This window comes from Dryas octopetala, chromosome 9 (genome assembly GCF_963921425.1).
Source record: "Dryas octopetala chromosome 9, drDryOcto1.1, whole genome shotgun sequence".
NCBI classification, from domain to species: domain Eukaryota; kingdom Viridiplantae; phylum Streptophyta; class Magnoliopsida; order Rosales; family Rosaceae; genus Dryas; species Dryas octopetala.
In genome coordinates, this window is record NC_141374.1 from 15,638,273 (window position 1) to 15,650,242 (window position 11,970).

The following is an 11,970-nucleotide window of genomic DNA, read 5'->3' on the forward strand; positions in this document are numbered from 1 at the left end:
AAAAATTAGAAACCCATTTGCAAATGCACCTAAATTCTTGACCAAAATCTTGTGCAGTCATCATAAGACAGTCCATTTATATATAGACCCCGAGATATAGTGGTACAAGCACTGGACAAGAGTATGAATGTGATGCTTGTATACCAAGCATGAGTAATCTTGTCTTAAAAGTGTGTTGGCCTGCAGAGTATAGTGCAGAGCTATAGTCCACTTTTCCTTAGTGCCTACTTTGAAGGATGAAGGATGAAGGATGGGTCGTATATAGGACTCACATCTGATATGGAATGTGGAGACCATGTGATGTTATTATCTTCGTATAGGAGTAATAGTTCTTTTACACTCTGCAAGAAAAGCTGGAAATAATTAATGTGCCTTTTTCAAAAGGCACTACTTTAAAACCTTCAAAGGTACAATGAAATTATATACATGTAGGTACTATCATAATCACGTGGGTAGCCACCAGTCTCCCACAAAATGTTAGAATTCAATTTGATTTTTCTTTTCCTTTTAAATTGTTTTATTTTTTTCTAATAAAAAATGTGGTTTGTGGTTTGGAGGTCAAAAAGGTTTCTTGACATCATGATTTACACTGAAAGAAATGAAAGACCTGTTTGAATTCTTCAGAGAAAACTGGTCTGAAACATGCTCAACGAACTCAAGTACCAGAACCACTTTCATTACTTTGGTCTTCAAAAATGACATTTTAGAGAAGCAATAATGATACTTAAGGAAAAGGGCTTATCTTGAAGATATAGGTTCAACTTGTGCCTTATTGACTAATTAAAGGCATGTGTGAAATGAAATCTTCTAATTTCATTTTCCACAAGAATACTCACTTTAACTTTAATCTTTTTATTCCAAATTCTGATCCTTCAATTTCCAGTTTTCCAAGTTTAGACACTACTGTTTACTCCCAAGTCCGATGTACATTTTTCTGATGAATACCTCCCTGTATCACTTTTTGAACATTGCTTTCATCCTAATGAAAACAACATGCAATTATAGAAGAACAGATTCTGAAACAAGCAAGTTAATTTGTATTGTCCTTGGAAATGGTCAGAATTAATGAAATATGGCATATGCAAAGAGCATGAGTTCTTGGACTCTAAATGATGGATAAAAGCTTTGTCCACATAATCTGTTTCTATCTTTATGCTCCATATATATTACATGCATCTCTTCCACAATTAACGGTGGATTGGTTCACAAGCAAAGCATCATCTCCTTCCATCTTTGTAGAAGCAAAAAAAGAAGAAGGCATCTCCACATTCTTCCATAATGCTCTTTTTATCTCTACAATTTAACTTTCATCAAATAAAGGAACTATGAAGTTGACTGCTGCTTTATAGTTAATTTGATAAACCATATATCTCATTTGGTATTACAAAGTCACAATTTGAACTAAGTTCACCACCACTCGAATAAGAGAGGAGCAACTTCAAGACTTTTTTTTTTTTTTCCAATTTTCTGTTGTGTTTTGGGGGACTGTGTGTTAGTGTTAATAGTTAACTATGTCATCGGCGACGAGAGAAGGCATAAGATCAGCAGGACAGGCCTCCTGCAATGGAATTGTTCGCCGGATGGTAAGCCTTCCCAGAAGCCTTATAGGAGGATTTTCAAGAGCAATGGGTCATGGTAGAGACCTCATAGGAATAGGAGGAAGAAGAACTCAAACACTACCATCAAACTTTCAACTGCAGCATCCAGAAGAACCCCTATATGTTCCAGAAGCTTCGGCTTTTCTACCTAGCTTTGAGCAGCAATATGGTACCATGCATCCATTCTTTTATGCCTGCCGTTTTACAGAGGCCTTGAAGATTGCAGAGGATGAACACAAGTTCTTGTTCATGTATCTGCACTCACCAGAACACCCCTTCACACCCTCTTTCTGTAGGGAGACCCTGTCTTCAGAGCTGGTGGTGCAGTTTCTTGATGCTAACTTTGTTTCCTGGGGAGCACTTGCAGATAGAGGGGAAGGTCTACAAATGGCTGCAACACTGAGCCCAGCTTGCTTTCCATTCTGTGCTGTCATAGCTCCTGCTCCTGGTGACAGCATAGCAGTGTTGCGGCAGGTTCGTTGAAACTTGAAACTAATTTAGTACTAGGATGGCCATTTGACCCGGCGGTAGAAACCCACAAAACCAAACTATTTAAGTGAAAAATTTACCAAATTTATACCCACGTAACCCACCCCATAATATATATTATGGCTATTACTCTTACTCGCCCACCAAATAATGGCTTATTCAAACCCAACCCAAAAACCCACCATTCATGTTTTTTTTTTGTCCTAATTCAGTTTTTTTTTTTTTTTTTTTCTCTATTTTAAAGATCAACTCTTACATTACAGTTTTTTTGTTTTTGCCACTCTTAGGGACATAGTTACATAGTTACATGTTATTATATGAACAATTACAATTATATAACATATATATATTTCTCTCTCTCTCTCTCTCTCTCTCTCTCTCTCTCTCTCCTCTCTCCGCTCCCTACTTCTTATTTTTTAGGTCAGGCTCCGCTCCCTACTTCAATCAAGTTGCAATATATCAAATATTAATCATATTGCAACAGTTTAATTGATCTATTAGTTTTCGACCAAAAAAAAATTTATCAATTAATTTATGTTTTTCAATTTAATTGATCCATATATTTTTTTCGTTTTTTTTTCATTCATTAGTTTAATTGCAATTTAAATTTAAATTTTAGGTTCATTATACTTGAATTTAATGATAAAAAAAAAATTAAATAAAGGGTTTGGGTAAACCACAGGTATTATCCATACCCACCTATTTTTTATACGGGTATTAACATGTATACCATACCCGTCTCATTACCCAATTTTCCATACCCACACTATCCTAATAGAGTAGGTACCCGCGGGTACCCAAACCCACGGGTAAAATGACCATTCCTATACCCGAGTAATGCTAAGGGCACCAAAACAAATCCTAAACAATGTGGCAATATTTCATTTGTCTATATCGGGACTCACTCTGAACCTCATTTTCTTCTAACAAGTAAAACAGTGATAAGTCCTATACTCATATACCACATCATTTGGTGACTAAAACTTAGGAAAGGTTTTAGTAATTCTAGACTAATACACATTGAATGCTAAAGTCATTCATCATCATCATTATTGTTGTTATTTTTGTTCTTTCCCATTGTTTTTGTGAAAGGGATCTGTCACAGGTTGGGATATGATCTCTTTTTAAGCCCTAGTGTTAATTGAACTATGTGCAGTGCCACTATGGCACAGACATGGCATGAGCCCCATTATCTGCTAATAGTACCCAACACTATGATAAGGATACTTGAACTTTCTTGTTCTCTGCTTTGTCCATGTTCAGATGGAAGGGCCAATTTCCCCAACTGAGCTGGTGGGGATTCTGCAGAGGACTATGGAGGAACAAGGATTGGCTTTTCGCAGTTCAAGGGCCAAGCAGGCAGAAGAGATAATAGCAGACCGTCGTCTAAGAGAAGAACAAGATGCAGCATATCTTGCAGCTCTACAGATGGACAAGGTTTGCACCTATATATATAGAACAATGTTCTCTTGCCAGACTGTGATTCTATACCATGCATCCATTTATCAGTCAACCTAATCAATGGTGGAGATTCACAGTTATGTTAGACTATCTGGCAAGAGAACATTTTCATATGGTGGACATCCTTACTTGAAGATTTCCCTATATATATATGTGTATATACATAATATGTCATGCTTTAAGTCCAAGACTTCTTAGTGAGGCAGAAAGCTGACAATAAACTAACATTCTTGTCCCCATTTCTAGGAAAAGGAGAAACTAAAGAATTTACCATCAGCAGATAGACTTCAGAAACCAGTAGAAGCCCCTAATAAAGCACATTATGAAAAGCCTCAAAATCATTCTACCAAAAAACACCATGGCAAAATCATTCAGGCTTCTACTACAAGAGAAACTCAATACAAGGAGGTTGCAAATAGGGGAAAGGATCCTCAGGCTGCACAGGTATATATGATTTTGGAACCACAATTCGTACCATTTTTTTTTGAGTTGAAAAAGTAGAAAGTAAGTCTTTAATATGGTTGTTTAATTGGTGTTTTCAGATACTGATAAGGTTTCCGAATGGGGAAAGAAGAGAGCAATGCTTCTTATGCACAGACAAAGTGCAGTCAATTTACAGATACATTGATTCATTAAGCCTACCTGGTTTAGGAAACTATAGACTTATATCAAGTTTCCCAAGAAGAGTATATGGGGTTGATCAGATGGGGATGACACTCAAGGATGCTGGTCTGCATCCAAGAGCAAGCCTCTTTCTTGAACTTCTGTGACAAATCAGTTGTATAGTTTTCAAAAGTGACTCATATATAAGCGCGTACACGCACACACATATATAAAACTTCTAAAACGAACATCCAGAGTTCAGACTGTGAGAGATGGTTCAAACGCTTAATATATATGTGCTAGTACACAATATAGTTGTATGAGTATCACAAACGTAGGCAGGATCTTATGAGCTTGCAACTATGTTGAACAAGTATAATATTAGGGATATTATCATCATCATCATCCCAAACAAAGCACGTTTTTCTTCATCTGAATTCATTCAAAATTGCATTTTATCCAAATGAACACCACCGGCCTCATTCACCAAAAATGATAGCCTTGTAATATAGGATGGACTTATGCACCCACTCAATCTAGAATTTCCATTCTTTCTAGAAAATATCAAAGAGCAAGTGGGTTTGTGGCACAAGGTCCAACCTCAGTTGCAAAATGTATCATTTTTCCAAGCAATGATTTCCATGGTGGAAACAGAGACAAAGAGGAGTGGAAATTCCCCATGCCATACACACACATGAAAAGAGTGAAAAAAGAATCATTAGAAAGTGATGGCAATGGCTTAGTGACTACTTTAAAAACTTATTCAGTGGTGTAATGGGTCTAGACAACTGAAGGAATATTGAATATACGCATACAGATGTAATGTACCCTGAGGTTGTGACTTTTATTCATATAGATGTAGCTTTCAAATATTGACTTTTTTCCTTTTGGTAAATAACTCAAGGAATACTATTGGCCCAAACAAAGAGAAATGCCGTGTATAAGTAAAAGTAATAAAACATATAACCAAGTCCGAGGACTATAGTAATGAAGTTTTCTCCAATAGAGATGAAAAATACTCGTGTGCGTTCAAACGCTCTCACATTTTCCGCATTCTTCATACATTTGAATTTTGCATACAAAAAATCTCCTATTATAATAATTCTGAGATGTCATCACCATTGTTGTAAGGGTTTTTCTAAAAAAACAAAACAAAAACAAAGGCATGTATTCTTCAAGGATTTCTTTGTCTTAAATGACCTACAATGACTATAGAACTATTTCTTAATTGAAAATTACCGTTTTATAAAATTGTTATTTTTGTTTTTGTATTCTAATCAAAGAAAGAAAAAGGAAAAAAATGAGAAATGTAAAAAATATATATATTTAAAACTATTTTTTAACTAAAAAGTAAAATTGTCCAATAACAAAAACCCACTCTCTTTTTAATTGGAAAAAAGAAAAAACAGGTGGAAAAAACTTCCATTGCAATTTGTACAGTTGTAGTTGTACCAATGCCTCCAACACCAAGAAATAAGGATAACACAACCGCACGTGTCGCCCACGTGGCGTGACTAGGACAGTTGAGCTACTTATGACCGCACACACTCATCGTTCTCCTCACGGCTACGGGAAACCGCGATTCAAAGCAGCGGTTTCGGACCACTGGATCAGAAATGGAGCTCCGTATGTGTAACCCTCTTCGTCACCTTCCTCGTCCTTCAAATTACTTCTCTAAAATTAGACCCTCTCAAGCTCGTAGCGTCTCAGTTCGGAGCTGCCGCTTAGACCCCAACGAATCACGCAAGGTAGGTACACCCACCAGTACCACTAGCTCTGCCTCTGTTTGGGTTCTCGGAAATTTGTTTGAAAATGACAAGAAAAAAAATAAATTCTAATCTTTTCATGCATATTTAGTGAGAAACACATTGAAACTTTATATTTCTTAATCTTCCTTTTTTTTTTTTTAACCCAAGATTTTTTTTTTTAATTTATTGAGAATAATATTAGACTAGTGAGGTATATTGTGTAGCTTACATTGTAGTTTGCTTGGCTAATAAACATTTTGGTGGGTTTGTAATAGTCTGTGCTTTGAAAATTTGCAGCTAGTTTTGGAAGTGAAGGAGAAGCTTGAGAAAGATCATCAAAGTCTTCCTGTAGGCAAAAATGGAAGAGATGATGAGAACATGATCCTTTGGTTTCTCAAGGACCGCAAGTTCTCGGTCCAAGACACTGTTGAAAAATTGACTGCAGCAATTGTATCCTCCACTTGCACAATCTTGCTTTTTAGGACTCACTCATGTTTTACTTGTCTCTCACAGAGATGGTATTTGGAAAGATGAGGATAATGTGTGATAATGTTCTAGTCGTCACTTACATTCAAACATGTTAGCATCAATCCATGATTCATATTATGGGTTTTAGGGGTTTAGGGCCATCTTAGCTGGCTGCATTAGCCATAAACAAGTTGAGGGCTCTGTGTTATAATGTGTCACTTGCACTTTACATTGGAAAGCTTATGTCTTTCTTTGTTTTTTCATTTTTCCTTGGGAAAAAAAACGGCTAATGTAGTAATGAGTTTTAGTTTTAGTATTTCCCTTATCCTGAAATAGAAATGGCGTGAAGAATTTGGAGTGTCTGAATTGTCTCAAGAGTCAGTGAAGAGTATAGCTGAAACTGGAAAGGCTTATGTGCATGACTTTCTTGATGTTAATGATAGACCAGTTCTCATAGTGGATGCTTCCAAGCATTTTCCTGCTGTAAGTTTGATTCTTTTGGCTATGTCCACTTCAATATCAGATAGCTCTTGTATGGATCACCCAATTTGGAGACTCTGCTTAAAATGTGTCTATGCATGAATGACTGCTGTTCTTGCATATCATATAATCTTAATATTCATGAGGTGCTACTTACCAATCTTAGTCAACAAGGGAGTGTTTAACTTCTTAACCCTTTTGAATACTATGACCAATTTTTGCTTCTTTAGCTTAGATAGAATTTTTAATGGTAAATTGGTAACTGTGCAAAAATGTGCCACAGGTGCACGATCCTGCCGAGAATGAGAAGCTCTGCGTGTTTTTGATTGAGAAGGCATTGAGTGCCCTTCCGGAAGGGAAAGGAGAAATACTTGGAATCTTCGATCTACGAGGCTTCGGTATAGAGAATACGGATTTAAAGTTCGTAACATTTTTGGTATATTTTACAAGCGAGCTGCTAATTTCCTTCAAATACTTAGTTGTAACTAGTTTTTCTCTTGTTACTTGCTAATCAAATTCTGTTTCTGTTGCTTGCAAGTTGCAACAATACAATATATCCTTGATCTGACAGTGCTCATTGTGAGTTGATTCTTTATCTGTTGCAGTTTGATGTATTCTACTATTATTATCCAAAGCGATTGGGGCAAGTCCTCTTTGTGGAAGCTCCATTTATATTCAAGCCAATTTGGAAGCTTGCCAAACCCTTGTTAAAGTCCTATGCTTCGGTGGTATGTATTACCATCCTAGATGAATATTTCGTATCATATTGTTCTTTTATTATTATTATTATTATTATTATTATTATTATTATTATTAAATACCATATTGTTCAAAAGGTCTATTGTCAGTCTGAAAATGAAAATTCATACTGCATTCTGTACTTGAATGGCATTCAAATATGATATATCTTTGAGCTAAAAAACTTCTTCACCTACTTGTGTAAACTCCATACCAGAAGCATGTTTAGACTCAAATTTCATACACTTTATTTGAACTCTTCATCTTTATAGGCAGCAGAGTTTGAGTTGATCTACTACAAGTTTTTTCTGAATGTGGTCTGTCATTTAAGTTTTGAAAGCCATTAAGTCTCTATTGTAAATCTGATGCAGGCTCACTACCATAAACTATATAAGTGCTGACCTTCATGCGCTAAAGCTATTTGAGCTATACTTTGGTATTAATTTCTGTTATACGCTGATAGGCTATGGTCAACCATAATTTTTCCCTTTCATTTCTGAGATTTATATGGCATTGCTTTGCTATCACCTAGGCAGATAACAACTTGATGTAAAACCTGAAATTTGTGAATGTGCGATTTTATTGTTTGATGTTGTTTTCTGTCTACTTCCATTTCATATTAAGAAGTTGTCTTTTGAAGGTGAGGTTTTGCTCTGTAGAGACTGTCAGGAAGGAATATTTTACAGAAGCAACAGTACCAGCCAAATTTAGAGACTGAGAGATGTTACTCTCTTCACATGACTTCAGGTACTGAAGTTTGTTTTTTTTTAATGTAAAATGGCCTTTGTCTTGTGGGAGTAGAATATATTTGTTTTTAGCTTCATAATTTTTGTGGTTATAGAAACTATTACTCACTAATTTTGCAAATTTTCTAACTCACTAATTTTTCTATGGATGAATCAAAACACTGAAACTTTAACTTGGTTAAATGAAGCAGGGATTTCCAGTGAACTCGGTTAGAGAACCATGGTATTTCAAAGGCTGATTGGGGTTTGACAGGTCCAAGCTGTTGCTAATTTCTTGGGCAACTGGGCTTGGCCCTACAGAGAAACTCACTACATATCAAACACGAAGATATAACAAGAAGAGAGACTACCCTTCCACTCCCCCATTTTTCAATATAATTTGAACAGATTTTGCAGTTTAAAAGTTCGCTCAGTGAGAGAATCAGAGACATCTACTGTTCATCCACATTACTATTATTACTTTTTTTTATTTTATGTTACCAACATGTAAGATTTTTTGGTGGCAATCCGAAAATATATATATTCATATTCTTTTAGATCTTCTCATGTTCTCTCGGATCCTACCAAACAAACAGGCTAAAGGAGTTCTAACTTCTAAGTAGCCTACTCCAAGTACTCAAATTCCTCATTAAGCGTCATGCTTTGAAATGACAATACAGACAGAATGACAGCAAGAAGTGCCATTGAATTAAAAAATTTCATTTGCAATCTAAGAATTCATACCATCTAATCCATCATCTTCTGTCCTCTTACTGGCAAAGATGCTCTAGCTGCACCCTTCTTGCCTATCATAGGGAACTTGACTTGACTACAATACACAACCAATAGAAGACACAGAAGTAAAACAAGTACAAAAATAGGAGAGGATATAACCTCCTTAATCAGGGTTAAAATGCTAAGTTGAGATCTACTAGTACTTAACCATAAATATTCTCCTTCAACCAGTGCAGCTCCTAATGTCCAAGTAACATCCCCGGGACCGAAAATAATCTCTCTGTCACCAAGACACAGGGCATCCTCAGTGAGTGATGCCACATAAGGCACCCGAAAACAAAATTGCCAGGCATAATGTCCATTTCGTGAATTACTGCTTAGGTCGGCCCATGTTCTGGAGCATAGTTGCTGCCCTTGCTCCCAAATCCTTGCCAAGGTGGCTCTTGAACTCAAATTCAACTTGTCATAAACAGCAAAGAATCCAGATAAGGCATGAAAGTGGGCTGTGGGGTGAGCAAGAGCTGTCAAATTTATTATATCACTGCCTGTGAACATGAGCAGGGAATTACAACATAACCAGTGGAAACTTTAGAATTCTGGCTTATTTGACTAGTGGAGAACATTTCCAGGTTTTGCAATTAAGGATTTATTTTAATCTATTCATGTGCTTAAAAAATCCTGAGAGATAATTCCAGCTTATAGGACTACTGTGATAAATGCCTACTCAAAGGGTATAAACATGAAGATGTCTGAAAAAATAAATAAATTGTAAACATTTCCACTGTTGAATGGGAGCGAATATAGTACTTACCACTATCAGAACATGACCTTTTTCTATAGTCTGTGTCAGCTGTGCTTGAATTGATAGCAGCAGCCCTTGCAAGTCTTTTACATTGCTCCCAATTTTGTGCTCCAACCAGATATACAGAAGGAAATTTAGTTTCTTGCACTTGACTAGTCACATTTTCCTGTTCTGAAGCATTTGACTGAAAGCAACCATAGCAGGTATAGTTTTGCACAAAATCAGAACCAAGGCAAGGATGTCTGATCTCTAATATACCAACTGCACTTTCTCTGAGTTGTTCCATGTGGCTGAGCATAACAACCGTCCTATCAAAAGCTTCATTTAATCCAAATGTGGACAATGAGTACGCTAAAATCTCATGTTCAACAAAACCAAATTTTGATCTCACTAAGTGTGCGTCTTCTCTTGCATCATCAATTTCCACGACAACCTGCAATGATGAACCTCCCAAGTCAAGAAGACCCAAAGTGGGTGACCTTGAATGATTCCCGAAGCTACCCATTTTATAATTCAAAGCCATCCAACCATAATAAGCTTCTTCTTTGCCACTCAACACCCTTATCCAACTCTTTTTATAGAAAAAAGATTGTTCCCTTACAACGGCTTCTACATCATCCAAGATCCGCCTAACATCCTCCATTGCCAACCTCCTTAGTCCAGCAGTAGCTAGAATAAAAATAGGAGTGTCTCCATGTCTTTCAGGAGGAACCATATGTTCTGCCAATGTAATTAATGGTTCCAAAGATGCTCTTACCCCTGACAAGTTGCCAACAAATTTATCCAAACCAGGCTCAGTTTGCAGACAGTGATACTTACAACCTTTCCTAAGCATACCCTCAGTTGAATTGTCGGGATAAGAATGCAACAAAATAGGCAATTTCTTATTACTTACATCCCTTACCAGCCACTCGTACACATTTACTCAGGTCCCTGTGCTTCCACAATCGACAACCACAGTATAATATGGCCCTTTAGATACACTTTCACCTTTTCCGGGTTTAAATGCAAAATAGGCACCAAACAATAAGACTAGTATAATTAAAACCACAATACTTGTTGTCAACACCTGTTTATATTGAGCATACCCCACGATTGAGGGCTTCAGTTTTGAAGGAGATTTCGGTTCCATAGATGAAATACTAGCCATTAATGCATTCCAACTATAATAACAACTCTTCAACCTTCTATTCACCTTCAAAGCTCCCTCAAAACCCACTTCAAAAATATACTAATTGTTACAAGTCAATTCTGAGATAGCAAAACAAATGACAGTCTTAGACCCATCAACTTTCTACATCCTTATTGCTAGGAGTCCCAACTGTACATCAAGTTGGCCAACTTTGTACTGAAACAGAAACCATTGGTAAACAACTTCACATGTATATGAAAAATGGTTACTAAGCAAAGCATAGACACATGCAACCTAGCTGCCATGCTTAGCCAAAAGCCATTACCACGTGCTCGCCAAAACCTATAACAAACTGAATATTACCATTTTTGTCAATGAATCGACAGAATGACAAAAGGGTAGCTTAAAATGGGCATCACATTCACAGAAGAAATTGAACTAATATAACAATCACACTATATGTGAATTTGATTGGTAGGCAAGTTCAAAAGGCAAATCTGAGACGTGAGGGAAAAGGCGCATATTATGTAGAATTGATTCAAAGAGATCTGAAACCACCCAATAAGAGATGACGTGAATGACATTAAAATGGGACAGAGCAAAGCTTACCTGGTTCGACTATGAAATGGCTAAAAGCTTCACGACGCTACTCAACCTAAAGCTGGGTCAGTTCGGATCATGAGTCGAAAGAGAAGAAACTGTGACGGAGGGTCCAAATTATGAGAAAATTTATGTGGGTTTGGATAGTAATCCAACAACCAGTGTGGAAGATTCTACGCGCCATGAGTGAATATTTTCCAGACCGTAAAAATAAAACGGAACTCGAATCAAGGAGTTAACTAGTATGGGCTGGGCTGATTGGGCCTGGGCCTTGTCTTAATGAGTACTGCTGTATTGGGTTCGAATTTCGAGCTATCATCTTTTCATTGAAGGGTTGCACGCACATCCCTCGTTGGTCTCTGTACACCTAAATTTATTTTTTGTTATTGGA

The 11,970-nt window shown here is 36.8% G+C and overlaps 3 protein-coding genes across 10 annotated transcripts; 2 read left to right on the top strand and 1 right to left on the bottom strand.

Annotated features, from left to right (window-relative positions):
• Positions 1 to 1,405: 1,405 nt before the first annotated feature.
• LOC147274745 (plant UBX domain-containing protein 10-like) lies at positions 1,406 to 4,530 on the top strand. The gene is made up of 4 exons (XM_086256120.1): positions 1,406 to 2,072; positions 3,351 to 3,524; positions 3,795 to 3,992; positions 4,091 to 4,530. Exons 1-4 carry the CDS (start codon positions 1,512 to 1,514, stop codon positions 4,316 to 4,318), a joined length of 1,161 nt encoding a protein of 386 aa, XP_086112246.1. The 5' UTR covers positions 1,406 to 1,511; the 3' UTR covers positions 4,319 to 4,530.
• Positions 4,531 to 5,702: 1,172 nt separating this feature from the next.
• Positions 5,703 to 8,867, top strand: LOC147274746 (Sec14p-like phosphatidylinositol transfer family protein). Of its 8 annotated transcripts, none has more exons than XR_015119604.1 (7): positions 5,703 to 5,899; positions 6,197 to 6,349; positions 6,704 to 6,850; positions 7,131 to 7,267; positions 7,453 to 7,575; positions 8,245 to 8,332; positions 8,520 to 8,867. XR_015119604.1 is itself a non-coding variant. In XM_086227592.1 (7 exons), the coding sequence occupies exons 1-7, from the start codon at positions 5,768 to 5,770 to the stop codon at positions 8,543 to 8,545; spliced, it is 822 nt and encodes a 273-aa protein (XP_086083718.1). In that variant the 5' UTR covers positions 5,704 to 5,767; the 3' UTR covers positions 8,546 to 8,867. The 8 variants fall into 8 exon arrangements, 4 of the variants coding, with proteins under 4 accessions (XP_086083718.1, XP_086083719.1, XP_086083721.1 ...); XR_015119603.1 differs by having other exon boundaries at positions 8,523 to 8,867; XR_015119601.1 differs by having other exon boundaries at positions 5,704 to 5,899; positions 8,226 to 8,332; positions 8,523 to 8,557.
• Positions 8,868 to 8,918: 51 nt separating this feature from the next.
• LOC147274747 (putative apyrase 7) lies at positions 8,919 to 11,566 on the bottom strand. Its single transcript, XM_086227591.1, has 2 exons — positions 9,857 to 11,566; positions 8,919 to 9,590 (listed from the first exon to the last, which is right to left on the bottom strand). Exons 1-2 carry the CDS (start codon positions 10,680 to 10,682, stop codon positions 9,058 to 9,060), a joined length of 1,359 nt encoding a protein of 452 aa, XP_086083717.1. The 5' UTR covers positions 10,683 to 11,566; the 3' UTR covers positions 8,919 to 9,057.
• Positions 11,567 to 11,970: the final 404 nt, after the last annotated feature.